General features: G+C 28.6%; 2 protein-coding genes across 2 annotated transcripts; one reads left to right on the top strand and one right to left on the bottom strand.

Annotated features, from left to right (window-relative positions):
• Window positions 1-698: 698 nt before the first annotated feature.
• On the bottom strand, window positions 699-5226 carry LOC123295261 (RNA-binding protein 25-like). The gene is made up of 5 exons (XM_044876535.1): window positions 5061-5226; window positions 4829-4994; window positions 4707-4769; window positions 2696-2840; window positions 699-1711 (listed from the first exon to the last, which is right to left on the bottom strand). Exons 1-5 carry the CDS (start codon window positions 5184-5186, stop codon window positions 946-948), a joined length of 1266 nt encoding a protein of 421 aa, XP_044732470.1. The 5' UTR covers window positions 5187-5226; the 3' UTR covers window positions 699-945.
• A 1368-nt stretch (window positions 5227-6594) lies between these two features.
• Window positions 6595-12042, top strand: LOC123295577 (E3 ubiquitin-protein ligase SMURF2). The gene is made up of 7 exons (XM_044876982.1): window positions 6595-6726; window positions 6918-6956; window positions 7024-7269; window positions 8181-10251; window positions 10634-10833; window positions 11212-11375; window positions 11462-12042. The coding sequence occupies exons 1-7, from the start codon at window positions 6672-6674 to the stop codon at window positions 11741-11743; spliced, it is 3057 nt and encodes a 1018-aa protein (XP_044732917.1). The 5' UTR covers window positions 6595-6671; the 3' UTR covers window positions 11744-12042.
• The last annotated feature ends 7496 nt before the right edge of the window (window positions 12043-19538 follow it).

Below are 19538 nucleotides of genomic sequence, written 5' to 3'. Positions count from 1 at the left end.
GAAATGTGAATGAAATAATATTCCAATTAAACATTTTTTTAATTTTCTCTATAGAATATTTGTATGTATATTTTTGTAATAAGAATAAAACAATTATTTTTTTATTTAAACTATTTTAACTTGAATTATCTTATTCCTCATTTTAAAACGAGTTTTAGATTTTAGTCCGGAAAATTTAACATATCTTAGATTTCTCTATGTAAGAAATTTCCTATGAACTTGTATATCATCGAAATGCAGAAAACAGAATGTAACTTATAGCCGATGCCAAAAGAAATTAATCATACCGAAAACCAGAAAATTAATAGCAAACACCCTGTGGAAAATGAAGTTAGGGTTATAACCAAATAAAATAAAATAAAATTTGGACACGAGATCTTGCTGGTCAATGGGGGTGCATTTTAGGGATAGCATTTTTATGCGATTTGCGTCAAACCTTGATCTCCTAGGGGAAAGTGATCAGCACACAAGTTTTTGATAATAAGAAGCTGTACAACTTTTGTATAAGACATTTTTCCAAATAACGGCAAATTTTCGAGAAAATGGCGGTAAAACGACTTTTTTTATTTTAATCGAGTTTTTAATTTTTACTCACGTAATAATTTATTTTATAATAAATTAGAAAATTTATTCCTACTAATAAATTGGAAAAAAATATTGTTGAGAATTAAAAACAAATTAAATAGAAAATAAAAAAATTGTTTTATAAACGTTTAATATGTAAAATAATAATGACAAAGAAAACAGAATAATTTAGTAAACTGACGAAAGAAATTATTTAAAAATACACTTCCACATCGACCAAAACTATCTTTCGACTCAGATTAATAAAACTTGTTATGGCAAATCAACAATCATTTGAACTTTTTTCACAAAAAATAGAATTTCGCTGTGTTTTTGTCACTTTGCAATCTCTTATATTAATTAACTGGAAAATTAGAAAAACTATCGACGACTATAATGTTTATGTTTATCACGACTTCTAGAACTAAAATGTTTTCGTTGATATTCTTCATCTGAACGTTTTTCTCTATACCGATTGTACTCTTTTCTATCGAATTCTTTGAATTTATGATCATAATCATCGACAAACTCATGTTCATACACACGTTTAGGTTCTGCAATATACTCTCGAATTGGAGATCTATCTTTAAACTCTCTGTGACGACGTTTTTTCTCCTCTTCATAACGTCTCAATTTTTCATCATATTTACTCACTTTTTCATCGTACCTACTAATTTCTTCATCATATTTACTAATTTTCTTTTCAAATTTACTAATTTTCTCTTCGTGTTTACTTAATTTTTCTTCATATTTACTTAAATATTTACTTGTACTGCCACTTTTATATTTTTCACTTCGTGATTTTCGACTTGTAGCACTTTCGTCACTACGTCTTGAATATTTTTCACTGTCTAGTGAACGTACCGTTTCGCGATCACTACTTTTCCGAATTTCTTTTTTAATATATGGTGGTTCTTGATATTTATTTTGTTTCTCAACAGTTTTCTCTGGCTGCTCTTCTGTTTTTATATAATCACAAAGCATTTCCATTTGATTTTCGATTACTTCCCGTAATATTTCTGTTTGACTTTTCCGATTTGTATGGACACTTTTGTATTTGGTACGACGTCGTTTTGCATCACGTTCTTCAGCCAGTAATTCGAATATTGTTTTGTTTCGTAATGTCGATTCAGAAGTTGTTGGAAGTCTAAAAAAAAAACATATATATAATATATTAAATTTTAGTTTTGTCGATATTTGTAATGAATATATAAATTTTAATTCGAGAATGGAAACTAAGCTTTTGTCAATTCATAGAAATAAACCAAATCAACTTACAACAAGTATTAAAATCTCAAATTTTTAATGATCACATGTGACACTGACAGTTCAAAAATGCAGTTAACGTATTCAAAAATTTCGTTACTACATATTATAAAATAAAAATATTAATTTTTTTGTGGAGACCATTATAACAGGGAATATTCATGAAATTTAAATTTGGTTCAAATATTTTTCTTCCGTAACTTTAATGGCTAGACATTTCAACTAAACCATTATTTCAGTAATTAATTACTTAAAATTAATTAATAAAAGTACAAATTCAGTGAGGGCATTTAAAAATTTCTAAAACGGAACTTCAAATTTGTATACGGTCGTGACATCAAAGAACGGGCTTGTCAAATTTGTTGACATACTGTATGATATTAATTGCTTACATTTTGTATGATATTTCATTAAATTATACTATTCTACGGCTTTTTATTAGAAAACTAAATAATAACGAGTGTAAATTCTGTGTTGTAAATTAATTTTTTTAAAGTGTAAATTATACATTGAACTGTCATCAATTGACAGATCACGTACTTATACGTCATCAACATAGAGCTCCAAAAAACTGCGTTTAAATATCTCAAAATTATAATGTATTTTACACTTAAATACAGCATTTTTAAGCAATATTTATATTTTTTACTTTGTTATAACGGTGTAAACAATGAATTAAAAATATTTAAAAAATACATGAATATTCTCCATTATTATTTATTTAAAGGAGTGAAAGTAAATAATTGACTGAATTAATTGTTGAAATACTCAGTGTAGATAATGTCGAATACCAGACCTGTATTGTTTTACAAATTAGACAATGGTCATATTTTGGTTGACCTTTTGAATAACTAGCAATACTTACGTAACATTAATATCACCAACTTTTTCAATATTGGATTTTGTTTTCAATACTGCATAATCATAAAGTGCAAGTCGTTCATCCGCTGTGTAATCTGCTATCATCCGATTGGAAGACCGTGGTAGAAGACGAACATCACGTGATTTACCTATTTAAAAATTTTTGTTTTAATATTCTACTCGTGTATATAAGGACCTAAATTGTAAAATAATGCATGTAAGAGTCGTATGTTATCTGTCGTGATTGAAAAAAAAAAATTTGAGTGATATAGGAACTTGTATGTTTATATAAAAATTTTAATTAAATACTGGATAACAATTTTCAATTGAACTTTGAGTTTATACAGAGACGAAATTTATTTCTTCGGGATACAAGCAATTTGTTAAGTATTTTCGGAAGTCGCACACGAAACGAAAATTTTTCGGATATTATTTGATAATAGGGTATTATCGTTAGTCAAAAATAAATTGTGAAATTTGAAAAAAGTTAAAATTTATGTAAAAATAAACTTAAATATTTTGATTTCGAGTCATAAAAGAACATTTTTCTTTTAAAATATTAAAATTAAAAATCGTAATTTTTAAACTGTATATCACGTGACCTAAAACGAGGGCAAGCCCTGCTGTGATGTCATATCGATATGAGCCATAGACCTTCAGTTAGTTCAGTGTAGACAGCTGGGTATAATATATCCATAGATAATAAGTACTTATATTTTTTATAATCAGATGTCTATGAATATTTCTGTCAAACTTATTTGTGTTATTTCGTATAATGGTACCTATATTACGTCATCAAATTGGATGCCCGCGTTTTTGACAGTTTAAAAAAGGTTCAAATTTATTTTAAGTTTTTGGCAAGAAAGCGTGTGTATTTTTCCGAAATAAATTTTTGGTAGCTTTTTATTAGCAAAATCAACATTTTGAGGCACTTTTTCAAAAATAGTAGAATGCCCTATTGAAGGGAACTAGACTTAAAAAGTTTTCTGGGTCTAGTTTGTGTACAATGTAAATTTCTTAAAACTTAAAAAAAAAAAACTGTAGCTCTTCAAATATATTCGATTTTTTTACGTAAATATTTCGAATTCGATACAAGAAAGTTTACTGCTCGCTCGGTAACGTTGCCCGAACTTCTATCAGGACACATGCCCATTAATTATTTAACGAGCATACAATCGAAATTAAATTTTATAGGGGAAATACGAAATCGATTTAGATTTTTCACTAAATTTCAAAAGACAGAAAAATCTCGTTAATTTGAAGTATCTTTGTAGTTTTTTTTGTTTATGATTTTTAAAAATCTGGGGTAAGGCAAACATGGATTTTGATATCAGATCATACTACAACGTAAGAAATTCCCCGCTTGAAAGTAAGAACCAAACTACTTGGTAGACCTTTCGTCCCAGATGATCATATTTCATATTTTATTAATTTAATAGTGGGCTATCGAAGGTTTGCAACTTTATTAATTTGATTTTATATATTGATCGATATTCAAAGTCGGTCTATCGAATTTACTGAGTTATATTCGACTAATTAACATATTCCACCATCAATGCCTAAGCATAGTGCCATTCATAAAATAGAAAAATTAATAAGACTTTTTTTTTTTTTTATCTAATCGTTTAGGGTTTCTTCGAAAACGCTAACGCTTCGATAAACTTAGTTTTACATCAATTATATTAGAAAACTTATAATTTCTTGGTCTCTGATCGCTCATCGCCTGCTATTTTGTTTATGTTTTTAAAATCAAAAATACATGCATTATTTAAACTAGTAAAATTAACTAAAATTCTGTAAGCCACAAAAAGGATATATCAAAAAGGATATATACATATCAATACTATTGTATTATACAATTATATTTTGTATGTTATTTAGAAAAATATTTTTTTATTTAAATATATAATGTTTTCAAAGCGATCACTCACTATCATTGCTGAAAATAAATATATTCATTTCAGAATTTGGGTCGTCTCTAAACTACACGAATTTTTATTAGTAAAAATTCATACCTGTGATAAATGTTGGATCTTTGCTAGCAGCTTCATTAATAATCTTTTCTTGAACATCCTTATCTGTAATTATTTAAATAATTTTTAATAAAAGCTTACAATTTACATACAAAAATATTCACCTAAAATAATTGTTGCTTTGGAATGGTTCGGTTCAGAAAATGGCAATTCATCCTCCAAATATCCCTCTTTTTTCCATATACAATTTTCAACATGTTCATGAATTTTATGTTTTGGAATATTTCGATGACTTTTATCAATATTGCACACTTTTAAATTATCTGGTTTCTAAATTTTCAACAATCATATTTAAGAAAAAAAAAATAGTACAATTTTTTGTTAAGTTAACCTTACTTTGTTTAAATATTCTTCACTCCAACCTAAATTATCAATTATTGTTTTTAACTTTGAAGAAATATGAGTTATAAATATATTTAAGCCCTCTAATTCACTTTTTCTATCTTGTATATCAATTTCCATTCCTAATTTATTTATTTCTTAACTTTCTATTTTAAAATGGCGTCACTAAACAGTACAAGAAAAATAATACGCAGATTTTTTGGTACATATTACATGAAGTACCCCCATTACAGCAAGTGTAATCACGAACTTAGCAATTAAAATGAGATCGACAAAGACAAATGGTTACTTAAAAAAAAGTATTATTTTCTAAGAACATGTTACAAAATGAGTGTTACAACTATCAAAACTTTTTAGAGTAATTTTAAATATCGAAAATTTTCATATTTATTAAATTTTCCGTAGATGGTAAAAAACGCCAAATAAAAATAGCAGTTTTTCAGCCATCATCCAAGTGAAAATCTCCGACAAATTAGATGGTAATTTTATTCACTAACATCTTTTCGTATATTTTTCCAAGTCACATGTAATTGTTACAAAAAATTTACCTTAAGCTTTTGATTTATTGAGATTCGATTGCATATTTTATTGCCCTTTAAATATTTGGCTTTCTAGCCATTTCTAGCAAATATAAATTACATTTAAATGTTCATGATATATTGAGATTATTACGGGCTATAGTCTCGCCATCTGTTAGTGAATTATCCGAAGCTATCAGAAATCTTAGCCTGTAATGTAAGTAAAAAGTAAAAAAGTAAACTAATTAAAATCAGAAAAAGACCCGAATTCAGTAGTTAAAATTTCGACTATTAGGTGGCAATACTTGAACTTACCGTTTTTTAAGGCCAATAAAAGTACATATTCTAATTCAAATCACATAAATCCCGCACACTGTCGATAAAAAATTGTACTAGTAAACAGGAAGTGTACCGCTTTTTCAGTAGTTCCAATTTAGACCACCTGATGATTACTTTCCATTTATCAATAGATATTAGATTTTTTTTTTGAACAATTGATAATCAAATTGACCACCCATTATGTATATAGTTGTTTATCATTACCAAGTATCTTATTGAAAATGAGATTATGGATTAATAAACTTTTTTTTGTCGCTACTTTTTACAATTTGACGCTGACCATAGTTGTTTCATTGTTTGTTTCAGCTAGGTGGATTCCTAATTTGATGCTCAAAGCCAACATCAAGCGTAATCATGAAGTTACATCTTTTAAATTTGACGCTGAACTAGTTCTATTTTTTTTCAGATAGATGAAATCCTAATTTGTCGCTCAAAGCCAGCGTCAAGCGTCATCATGAAATTACATCTTAATGCAATTAATTACCTGAAGCTTTCTTTGACCGTTTCAATGAAATAACCTTACTGCTTATTGTGGACTGTTATTGATATCAGATCGAGATGAGCGAACATAACTTAAGTAACTACAAATAATAGTTATTAATTCAATCGAGTTTATTCTTTACTATTGAATAACTTCACGCTTGATTATTGTATTGCATAAACTTCGACATACGTAACTCAATACTAATATTAATTATCTTTAATAATAATGTAGGTGCGTTGACAATAAATATTTTTAATAAAAATCATGTCTACAACATCTTCAAATCGCCGAAATGGAGCACAAAAAATACGTTTAACAAGTATGTATTTTATTAATTTTATAAAATATCCATCACAATAATTTCAAACATAAATTACAATTGATAATTGAGAGTTTACAGTTTTGTCTGATTATTTTAGCAATATGGCTACAATGTAATTTATATTAATTGATTTTAATTTTACTCAATTAATTTCAGTAACATTATTTAAATTAATTGATTTTTTACAGTTTTGTGTGCACGGAATTTGGCGAGAAAGGATTTATTTCGTAAGTATATTTACGTTTATATTAAATAGTGTTTCAAACAGTGTTTATTAATAGTTTTATATTTCAGGCCTCCCAGATCCTTTTGCTAAGATTTCTGTTGATGGAAGTGGTCAGTGTCATTCGACGGATACAGTGCGTGCTACATTAGATCCGAAATGGAATTGTCATTATGATTTATTTTTGGGACGTGGGGATAATATTACGATAAGTATATGGAATCATCGAAAAATTCATAAAAAGCAAGGTGGTGGTGGATTCCTTGGATGTGTTCGAATTCTTGCACACACAATACAAAGACTGAAAGATACCGGTTGTAAGTTGTTATTTAATTCTTATTCTAATTGTTTTCTGGCTAAATGTCGAATTGTGATAATACGGACACTACTATCGTATATTCGTAAAATATAAAAATTTATTTTTAAATGTTGACCATAAAATTTTATATTTTGATATCTGGCATATACGTAATTTTTATGATTAAAATAGAATTTTTAACATATAATTAAACAAGAAATTTCCTACGAAATAGTATATACCCACTTTTTACTTGCCTGTTTTCGTTGTTGTTTTATGTTCACCTTTGTGACTGGCCGAAGCATTTTTTGAGAAAACACCTTTAAAAATATCTTCATTTCGATGAGGCGTTCACAGAAAGTTTTAGTTACTTTATAATGATTTTCTAACAAAGATATTAATATATATTTACACTCGGAATTCGCCACTTTGTTCACTCAATATATAGATGGAATTTTTTTCACTAAAGATTTCAACATTATTTTCATGAGAGGATTCTGTATTTCTTTCGGCATAGTTTAGGCTACTTTTTCGCTTAATAATTCAAAAGAGGCATTTTGGTTCGTAATCTCATAGTACAGCTAGTAGTAAATGAATAGGGAATTAATAAAATGGAAATGGTTCCCATTTTCGACAGGCCTTACTTAAACAGAATGCAATCTGATCCCGCGGAAAAAATGCGTTCTGTTTCAAAGAGAAAGAATCATTTATTCTACTAGGAATAAAATTATAATTTTCGAGTGTTTATCATTTTTACTCCAGAAATTACGAAGTCCAGTCAAGTTTTAAATAGTATTAGGGTTGCATTTAAATTTTGTTAGGTACTGGATCGTAAAAATGAAGGATAGTATTTTTTTTTTATATTTCCACACTTTTGATAATTTGATTTTTAATTACCATTTCTTATCCTTCTTAAATTTTTAATTTTAGACCAACGATTGGATTTGTGTAAAGCGTCCATTGAAGATCCTGAGCCTGTTAAAGGACAAATCATAATATCATTACTTTCACGAGATGGGCCTTGTGGTAATACCCAATTAGCTGTCGTAGGTCCATTAGGGGAATTACGTGGCCCTCCTGAAATCAGCAATGAATTACCACCCGGTTGGGAAGAACGTCGAACCAGTAACGGTCGTTTATATTACGTCAACCATATCACAAAATCAACGCAATGGATACGACCTGTATTAAATAATTTACGTGTCGGTCGTGAACGTTCCTGTATCGAACTAACACGAACCAATCGTAATACCGATAGTGATCATCATCGTGGCAGTGATACTGAAAGACAAGTCAATGGCAATGATCATTCCAGAACTAGTGAAAATTCCGTAATATCTAGAACCGATAATAATGTTAGATTAAGTAGTAATATAGAACAATACAATCGGGTATTGCAAATTGGTAGCAACGAATCGAATGAGGTATCATCGAAAACAGAACCAACAGTAGTGAATAAAATTAACACAGAACATTCACAAGAAAGTTCTGGACAAAATCATCCACGAAATAATGTAATTGTGTGTTCACCAATAAATCAAATTCAAAATTGTGATAATAATGCTTTAGTTTTAAGTTCGTCAACGCAAAAACAAACTCCAGTTAATAATAAAAATGTGCATTTAACAAATGGTAATACGTCACAAGATGTATCACGTAATCGAATAAGTACTGATCTAGATGTCGCCACCGATGTCGTTTTAGATACTGAACGCACACCAAGAAATTCAATAAATTCGCCTGGTACTAGTACAACTCCAAATGAAAGTGTCCAAACACCTACCACAGGACCAATTTCATCTCCAAACACACCATGTCCAATGAGCCCAGAAGTGAATTCGCCAGCAACTCCAGCCAGCTCACGAGAACAACGGCGACGTAGTAATGATGGTGATAATCGTGCGACAGGTGGTGGAATAAGACGTGCTCGACCACAGAGAGTACGTTCTGGCGGTGCTGTAGCTGGTTTAGTTAATAGTCCGGGAAGTCACAATTTACACGTGCTCACGCCAACAAATCCTGTTGGAGGACCACATATAGCAAAATTAGATTTACCACCCGGATATGAATTGCGTACTACTCAACAAGGACAAGTTTACTTTCATCATATACCGACAGGTGTTTCTACATGGCATGATCCAAGAATACCACGAGATTTAGCACCAAAAGGATTGGCCCTTGATCAATTAGGTCCTTTACCACCTGGGTGGGAAATGCGCCAAACTGCATCAGGTCGTGTTTATTTTGTTGATCATAATAATCGAACCACACAATTTACTGATCCCAGATTGAATGGACGTATTTTATCGAATTTGATTAAACAGAATCGCCCACAAAATAATACCCAAAATGCTGCTTCTAGTGGACCATCAAGTAACAATTTTACACCTACCCCTGGTACCTCTCGTACTGAATCTACGAATAACAATCAAATTGAGAATGCTGCTAATGGAACAACTGATTTACCACAAGATGCTGAATTATTACCCAAATATCGTCGCGATTTAGTCGGAAAAATACGTGCATTAAGAGCTGAATTAACAGCTTTACAACCACAAAGTGGACACTGTCGGCTAGAAGTTTCACGAACGGAAATATTTGAGGAATCATATCGACTTATTATGAAAATGAGACCGAAGGATATGCGCAAACGGTTAATGGTTAAATTTCGTGGTGAAGAAGGCCTTGACTATGGTGGTGTTGCTCGTGAATGGTTGCATTTATTGTCCCGGGAAATGTTAAACCCACAGTATGGATTGTTTCAATATAGTAGAGATGATCATTATACGTTGCAAATCAATGCCGATTCTGGAGTTAATCCTGAACATTTATCGTATTTTCATTTTGTTGGACGAATTTTGGGAATGGCTGTATTTCATGGACATCATTTAGACGGAGGTTTTACGACACCTTTTTATAAGCAATTATTAAATAAACCTATTACACTTGGTGATATTGAAGGTGTTGATCCGGAGCTTCATAGAAGTCTCACTTGGATGTTGTAAGTAATACAACTTTTAATTTTTTTAAATCAACAACTATTGAATACATGTTGTCAGTAGTGGTATTTCCGTATCCACCATTGGAGCACATGGGTCATGAACTCGGAACAGCCAAACTTAATACAGCTCAAGGGCAGAGAATAATTTTTTTTTATTTCGTTGAAGTTTCAAAATAGTGCGTGACATTATTTTGTATGTGTCGCAATTACATGTTTAAATGAAAAATTTATAGCATAAAAATTTTCATTTCTAGTAGATAAATTTTATTATTTTAATTACAAAAATCTGCCATTCGAGATGTCGAATATCATTGATGTTGGTTGGAATACGAAAAATTGTAAGACATTTCCTGTTAAAAACAATGAATAATTTTTGTTTTAGGGAAAACAACATCGAAGGTGTTATTGACACGACATTTAGCGTGGAGTGTTGTAGTTTTGGTGCAGTAATAACACATGAGCTACGCCCTGGCGGTGCAGCTATTCCTGTTACAGAACAGAACAAAAAGGATTATGTGAGGCTATACGTAAATTATCGTTTTATGCGTGGTATCGAGCAACAATTTTTAGCATTACAAAAAGGTATGTCAGAAATTTATAGTCAGTTAAATCAAATTGTACATGGCAGATATTATTATTGTATTAAAACTAGTTGCATACTTGAAGAAAGTTATGCAGGACTTAATTTCTGTTGATAAAATATTAAAGAAGGGACAAAATTCGAGGTTATACGCCATTTTAGGCACATTATAAACATGTGCGAGCATATTTTTGAATTCCGTTTTCCGGTCAGATGAAAGATGTCATAATTTTTTATTGTCATAGGAACCAAAGTTGTGTGCAATGTAAGAGCACAATGGAATATCCATTAGTAATTGAAAAATCAATTTTTAACTTTAAAAGTTAAATTTTCAATTATTTTGAATGCAGTATAGCTAACTATCATATTTTTGTTTTAAGGTTTTAGTGAACTTATTCCAAGTGCTCTACTAAGACCATTCGACGAACGTGAGTTGGAGCTTGTGATAGGTGGTATTAGTAGTATTGATGTCGCTGATTGGAGACAACATACTCGATTAAAACATTGTACTCCAGATACACAAGTTGTACAATGGTTTTGGCAGGTAATTAATTTCTTAGATTAATTAATTCTTAAAGTTTCAAATATTAATCATATTTCGGTCAATTGATAATATTAACTTTTTAACAGGCTGTGGAATCATATTCAGAAGAAATGCGAGCACGTTTATTACAGTTTGTAACTGGTTCATCGCGTGTTCCTTTACAAGGTTTTCGTGCTTTACAAGGGTCAACGGGTGCGGCAGGTCCACGACTTTTTACTATACATTGTGTTGATGTTCCTCCAGATAATTTACCTAAAGCACATACATGTTTTAATCGTATCGATATTCCACCGTACGATAGTTATCAAAAACTTCTTGATAAACTAACGCAAGCTGTTGAAGAGACATGTGGTTTTGCTGTTGAATAGATTTCAGCTACGAATAATTATAATTTTATTATACATCACATCTTGTAAGTAATAATATTTATTACGAATTTAAGGATAAGAAAGGTTCACGAAGGATCACAAATATACGTATATTTAGGTGTTTAAATTCCTGAAAAGCCTTTGCGTTGATTTCGACTTTTAAATCTTATCTATTTTCACAGCATATAAATTGGTGTGAAAAGTACCATGTTTATATAGTTATACCACTTTTCCACCTGGGGAAGTTTTTTAATCATATTGACACAATTCACTAGCATATCCTATATATTTATATTGAATCGACCAAAAAAAGAAAATGTCGATATATTAAAATAATATTTATGTAATAGATCACAAATAATATTGAGACTAATTTTTTTAAGTTTATTATTTATATTTTATTTTAATTTACTTGAGGAAAATACCGTTATGTATAAAAATGTAAGTGATATTTTTATTTTTTTATTTTTGTTTCTTTTGAAGTGAAACTTCTGTAAGATTGAAAAGTAATTTGTTTTTGTTTCGATTGTATGTAAATAAATGACGTTGCTGAACATTCGCCGCCTGTATTTCGTATATTAAATTTATTTCTTGTCTATAATTTTCGAGACTAAATTCTGTTGAAAACGGATTAGTTATATGAATGTATGAAAACAGAGGCGAGTATGCAGACACGTTAAGAATAAAAACAAGAAATGTGATGTAGATTTTCTTTAATATGAGTTCACCGATATGTTGCTAATGTTCGCCCTACGTTAAAATGTCTGTCATTTTCAACTGAGAGTGTCAAATAATAATTATTCTGACAGTGAAACCTCTTTATTTACAAAAATATGTGCCTAGAATATTTTTCTGAAATAGGAGCTTAGACGATGAATAAATAATTCAGCGCTCATATACTTTGGATATGGATTTCACTTAAATTAAATATTATGAAGCTTTGGTTCATGCGCGCATTTTCTGATCACCCATAATTTGTAGCGCCTGTATGCTTGGCACATTTTTGCCTCTCTTAAACCTTTAACTTAAATATAAATATTACTAATTTGACTGTAAAATAAATTGATTTCTATGAAATACCCACTTGCAATGCGAATCCCGAATGTATGCTTTAAAGAAAATCTACGATGATAATGTATGCGATTATGAAGCGGTTTGTTTCTGTTTACTGCCTGTTAATTGTTTTTAATTCATTCTCTCTAAAAAAAATTTAACTAATATGTGTAACGAAGAAAGAAGTTTCACTTTAAACTGTGTGAAATATTCCAAGAATTAACACACAGTGATTAAGTTTCTATGTAATATGAAAAGCTACAGCACACAAACTCTTAAACTGTTATCAGGTGGGCCACATTTGTACTGCCAACTATAGTTTAATAAATGACTGCCAGATGCAGTCTACCTGATAATAGCTTCAAACGTGTTAAACTTGTAATGTTAATGTACCCCATAGGCATAAAGGATTGAAAGCGTACATCGTACAAAAATAGCAAATAATGAAAAAAATAAAAGCGTAAGATGTTCTCTGCTTCACTTATTATGTTTAATATCATTTTCATGCATAGATAATGAGCTATTCAATAGTTTATATCTATGGCCCGGCATTAAATAATCAAAATATTTTTTTTTTTTTATAAATATTGACTGTACTATTCCTTAGAATTTTTTTATTTATATCTTTGTAAATGCTATTTTGTTTAATAAGTTTAAAAGTAATTATTCTTAAAACAAATTTTAATTAATTAAAAAAGTATTAGATAAAGGTTACATTATTTTTATTATTTTTATAAGTCATTAATAAACTGTGTATAATTTATATTGAAAATTATTACCAATTGATTTAGAAAACAAAGTTTTTAGATATGGAAACGTGTAAAGTGTTTGCACACAAGTGGAAAGACATCATGAATTATTAAGCATATTTTACTTTTTGTTAATGGTTTCTGATATTTGATAAATCATAGCCAAATCGTCTTGATTCGTACGTCCAATTTGTATTCTATACAAAATTTATTTAAATAATTGTAATGATACGATTTTCCCTCAATTTATAAGACCACCAGAGGACGCTCATATGTTTGTTTTTAATAAGCTTTTTCATCGATTTGCTATTGTTTCGGGCAGTTCAAGTAAAGAAAATAATATCTTTTACCTTTAGCAAACAGCGCTTTTTGACAAAGATGAAAGATATTTGATATATCTTTACTTGAAGTTTTTTAACATCTGTTCGAAAAAAAAAAGTCTATTTTAATATTATTGAACATAATTGTTTTATTTACATTATTATTGACGGACGTCAAAAAGCGAACGCCAAAATAAATTAAAAAAATTATCTCGAAGAACTTAAAGCTCCTGCACCGGTCATGACTGAAGGCCAAGTTTGTTTATTGTATAGTTTGATATATCCAATCATTTTTTAGATTCACTTTGAGTTTATTTTTGAAGAAAGTTGAAGTTGTTCAAGTGAGAATGAGAAGCGGTTACTTTATAAATATAACGTAAATTGAAGAACTGAAAAATATAAAAACCGTATTTGTTTGAGGATTAGATTCGGGAAATTTTATGTAATGTAATTTAACATAAAAACAACCAATGGTGAAAGCTATCCATCAACCTATCTCCGCAAATTAATTTTTTCGTTTATTCTCTTTGTTTTTTTAATTCAAAATCTAAATTGGTAAAATTTTTAATATTTTTATATTTTTTATGTTAATAATATCAACATGTGTTCATATAGATAATTTTTTAAATAATAAATTTATCAGATTATAAAAAATTTATAATAAATAAAATTTATATATTGAAATGTTTAACGTCCAAATTAAGTAATTGCTTATCTGATCGATATTAATTTATTATGTCAGGTGGTTTGTAATTACAATTTAAAAAAAATGTATAGCAATGAAAAATTAAGATAGCAATAATTAAAAAAAATTCAAATGTCTGAAATAAATAAATCACTGCTTTTTCCCCCATATCATAACGTTTTCTTGTAGAATTTAGAAGATAGAAGTTAGAAAATTAATTCACCTTTTGTAAATTTTTTTCCTTTGAAAGGGTGCTATACATATCAACGAGGTGAATGGATTTTTTCAAAGCATAAATTTAAAAAATTTTAAATTCTGAACGAGATCTCAAAATTTTAAAATCCGTCCAAAATATCAAAAATTTTAAAACATATTATTCATACAAATTATGAATATCTTCCAATGTTTGTGCCTTTGAGATATTTGCAAACAAATTTGTTAACGATGGGTTTTAAATTTGTTTTTTTAACTTAATTTGCACGAGCTATTTAAATTGCAAAAGTTTTTAAGCAAAATTGAAACTTGTGTTTGCAAATTATCTAATAGTAAATCTATTTTAACCCAAGACTAAATTTTATTTGTTTCAAACATTTTTTTATATTATGCACGGTGTCCCAGACCAACCCTACTACCTGAAATAACCATATCACCATTTTTAAAATGGATGTTACGAGTGGCCTGGGACACCCTATATAATAATTATATTATACAGAATGGGTTCTTAAAATGTTTCATATGAATTGATTTTCAATGGCTATATCGAAAATGTCTATAATGCCATGTAACAAATTTTAATGGAGGAAGGGGTTATTCCTGAGCTGTGGTAAAGCATGAGGAATCCAAAACTATGAAAAAAGTATCATAATAGATAACGTAAAGCATCTTTCTCAAAAGATACCATCACTTGAGATTGACTGATCTGTTCTCAGAACAAATCATGGAATGTCACCCAGAGATACCATAAAGGTATAGGATTCCTGCAGCACCTTTGAAGCAAAAAGATGCAGTAGATACTCATCTCAGTACAAGAGATCTTTTAAAAATTACCCCCAATTCTAATTTAATCATAATAGATGATCGAACTATAATGTTAGAATCTAATTTGTTGATAAAGTATGATATATCTGTTGCGTGGAAATCAACTACACATGATTGTTAAACAATATTTTTGGAATCTCTGTATATAATTTGGAGGTGAAAATAAATCTCTCCCATTATTTTATCTTCTTTATACAAAAAAAAATATATAAATTATATACATGAATTATATAAAATTATACCTATTTTTATATTTTATTAATAATTAATGATGACAAAATATTAATAAAGAAGTCATTGGTATTTTTATTAAATAAACAAACACAAAATTTACAAATCACAAGTGCCTAGTCAAATATATCACGCATTAATATTTCTTATTTTAGGAGGGATCAAACAATGCTTTCTTCTTCTTTTCATTACAATAATTATTAGTAGGCGAGGAACTAGGTCTTAGTATGAATATGCAAAAGCCGAGATAGTTTACCTTTTAGATTATCTAGATATTCTAGATCGTAAAAAAGACATGTAAAAATTAAATTGTATATTACTGATTTGGAATATACAGTTAAAAAGCTATACATAGAGTTAATTCAATGTATGTTGGACCTTGGCGCATCATTTGATTATTTTCAGGAAAAGGATAAAATATTTATGATTAGATTTACAAATTAAATTTAAAAAAAAATTTTATAAAAAGAAAGATATATTGATACGTATGTAGTGTAATGAGCTAGCTCTATTGATTCAATATTAGCAATGATTTGCAACACAAATTGTAGACATCATACAGACACAGGAAAAAATGGTTTTCTTAGAAGAATATTTTGTGTATTTTCTCGCGGTAAGTAATAATTTCTCACGCCAGATATTTTTTCTGATCTCAAGTAAATTTTTTCTTGATTCAAGAAAAGATTCCTTCATCAATAAATGTTTTTTTTTCTGTGTTCTCATTATTTGTTGGGGTTCAGAAATGCTCCAAGTTTAAATCACTATAAATTTTATGTATCCGTTTCATTGACATTACATTACATTGACTAAGTGTCAAACGAGTTTAAGCGTGCCAACATCCGAGGTAATTGCTTAGGTTTAATCCATTGTAGATTTGTAAGAACAAATGTAAAATGATACGAAGTATTTTTTTAAGTCAAAAAGCGAAAAAGTTCAGTGAAATCACGATGCGCGATGTTTTATGTAACATTTTGTGATATGAAAATTTAACATTCAATGTATGTTTTTTTGATAAATGTCCTTATATTCAATGTATAATTTTTAGATAAATGTATTTCTTTTTATAAATGTCCCTAGCTGACCTAAGCAATTACCTCAGATGTTGGCACGCTTCTCACTGTAGTCTATCATTGTTGAAAATCATTTTCAAAAGTTCTTTTTAATAGCCAAGGGTCGCCCCTTAAAAAATCGTGGAAAATTATTTATTTCTGATTTCCGAAAAATTCAGTAATTGGGAATTTTGACCTCAAAAATTCATATTTATTTGATTATTGGATGAATATTTTCCGAGATATCGTCAAAAAATCGCTTACAAAAACGATTTCTGGAAATTTCTTAGAAAATATTTGTATAATAGGTCAATAATTTGAATTTTGAATCATTTTGGTTCTAATTACTATAGAATAGAAAATCAAAAAAAGGGAAAATTTTTTACGGATAATCGAGCAAGAAAACATAGAAAACACAAACCAAAAATTGGCTCTTGTATATTCATAAACAACGGTAGCCCTGTCTGCATTATATAATAATACGTAATTAATTGCATTATATATTTTCAAAAAAAAATATATAAAAAATTGTGTAAAGTGTATCATATTATATCCAATACTTGAATTAATTAAATTAATTAATATTAATAGTTGAAATTTATGAATAATTAAGTGAATATGGAGAAAAAATGATAATAAAAATACTCGGATTATTTTATAAAAATATTATGAAAAATTTAAAGAAAAATTATTTGTATATATTTATGTTGTTTTTTTTAAATAACTTTTTTTTTGCTTTAAAAATATTTTATACTTTATAAAATTAAAATTAAATTATTATTTTTAGGTATTATTGCTACGTTTATATTATTATTTTACATTGTATGCACATTTTTTAAATATAATTGAATTTATAATAAATTTTGATTTTGTTATTTATTATTAGTTTAATATTTACAGGGTGTTCGCATTTGTTTAATTTTTCCCGTTATAAGATTTTATGTCCTAAACCAAGTGCGCCCAAACTTCCAAAAGTTGAATTAAAAAACTTTTCTCAAATTTTTCTGAAAAGTGTATCTTTTATAATGAAACTCAGTTATATATTCTAGCTTTAAAATCCTTCTTGATGGATTTTGGTTTTAGATATTTTAGATTTTAAAATTTAGTACAAAAATAAATTTGTCCCAAAAAAACATTAAAACCTAATTGATTTGACTGGTATCTTCTGAGATTTACTTTTTTTACAGTATTTCAACCAACACCGTGGAACTTATTCATCAAATTGATTCGATAACATTTTTGTGATTTTCTAGGAAAAGTGTAATAGTGGAGGACTGTAAGATTTATACCTCAGAATCTAGGACCAGTCAATGAATCTTTATAAAAATTGTTAAAAACAAACAATTGTGCGGTCTTGAGTCCATAGAACCTATTTTGTGAACCGTAAGAGATACAACAAAAGTTTAAATGTAAAAAATGTTCCTTGTAAAAAAATTAACAACTTTTGTTTGAATTTTTTTGTCAACATCCTAGTTACCCGCGTGGACACTAATTAGGCCAGAAAATAAGTAATCATTTTCTTTCCACCTAAGAAATTTCGGGCGTCTACTTCAGTTGACTTTGATTGGAAAAGTATGAGTTTTTTATGTGAAAAGTAAGCGGATAAAATGAAGGAACTGTAGTACATTGAAGAAAACGATGACTGCCAGTTTTCACTGGCAGAATCAAAAATAATTTTGATTCGATTTAACAATTGACAATTTCCTAATGATAAAACAATAAAAATGAGACTATCGAACTATTCTGACGATAATATTATATTTTCCAGTAAATTTGGATCTAGTACAATAACAATATTATTAGCTATAAGCTTAGTTATGGAATAATTGATTCTGACCCAATTAGTGTCCTCGCAGTAAACTTTGATGGTTGACCAAAAAATGTATCGAAAAAAAGTTATTTATTTTTTTATTAGGACAATTTTTTACATTTAACTTACTTTTGTTGTATCTCTTACGGTTTACAACATGGCTCCTATGGACCCAACACCCAAGATCGTAAAAATTTGTTTGTTTGTTTTTGACTTCTTTGTAAGCAAGCTTTAAACAATATAGTCGAACAGTTTTTATAAAGATTCAATGACTGGTCCTGGATTCCGAGATTTGACGATTTTTATACCTTACGGCTTTATTATAATTTTTGTTTAGATAAAAATCTTTTTTAGCAGTATTTTAGCCAAAAAGTTATATTTAAAGTTTCGTATCCCTAGTGGGTCCTTTACCAGTCTTTTCTCTCAGCCAGGGGACAGTTATATTGTCAGTTGCATCACGTCATATATCCTACTGCTTATAAGAATATATATTTAAACAGACATCAATTTTGCCGCTTTCACAAATTTTCCATGTATTTTAATATACATTCAAAATTTTAAAATAGATAAAAATGTGATTGTAACATAGGCATAAATCATAATTTAACTGCCACAGCATAAAAAAAAGTAATTTTATATTTTATTTGTAATTCTAAAAGATTATTAATATTGCAGAATGAATCTGGGTAGTAAATAAAAATAATAATAAATACTGAAATATAATTCTGACACTTTTACAAGATAGATATTTAGCAAATTCTTTATATTAAAACTTTTAGAAATAGGGACATACTTAAAAAACAATTGAAATATGTCATAAGTACATTAGTCCTGGCTTATCTCCAAGAAATTTGAAAATG

Source organism: Chrysoperla carnea, chromosome 3 (assembly GCF_905475395.1).
Source record: "Chrysoperla carnea chromosome 3, inChrCarn1.1, whole genome shotgun sequence".
Taxonomy (NCBI): Eukaryota; Metazoa; Arthropoda; class Insecta; order Neuroptera; family Chrysopidae; genus Chrysoperla; species Chrysoperla carnea.
This window is presented reverse-complemented; position numbering and strand designations above follow the sequence as displayed.

Excerpts from the sequence above, each read along its gene's own strand:
- LOC123295261 (XM_044876535.1), bottom strand. The coding sequence starts at position 5,186 with ATGGAAATTGATATACAAGATAGAAAAAGTGAATTAGAGGGCTTAAAT. Across the intron at positions 4,995-5,060 it reads GTGAAGAATATTTAAACAAA|AAACCAGATAATTTAAAAGT; the intron begins GTAAGGTTAACT and ends TTGAAAATTTAG. Across the intron at positions 2,841-4,706 it reads AGATCCAACATTTATCACAG|GTAAATCACGTGATGTTCGT; the intron begins GTATGAATTTTT and ends ATTTTTAAATAG.
- LOC123295577 (XM_044876982.1), top strand. The coding sequence starts at position 6,672 with ATGTCTACAACATCTTCAAATCGCCGAAATGGAGCACAAAAAATACGT. Across the intron at positions 7,270-8,180 it reads AAGACTGAAAGATACCGGTT|ACCAACGATTGGATTTGTGT; the intron begins GTAAGTTGTTAT and ends TTTTAATTTTAG. Across the intron at positions 11,376-11,461 it reads TTGTACAATGGTTTTGGCAG|GCTGTGGAATCATATTCAGA; the intron begins GTAATTAATTTC and ends ACTTTTTAACAG.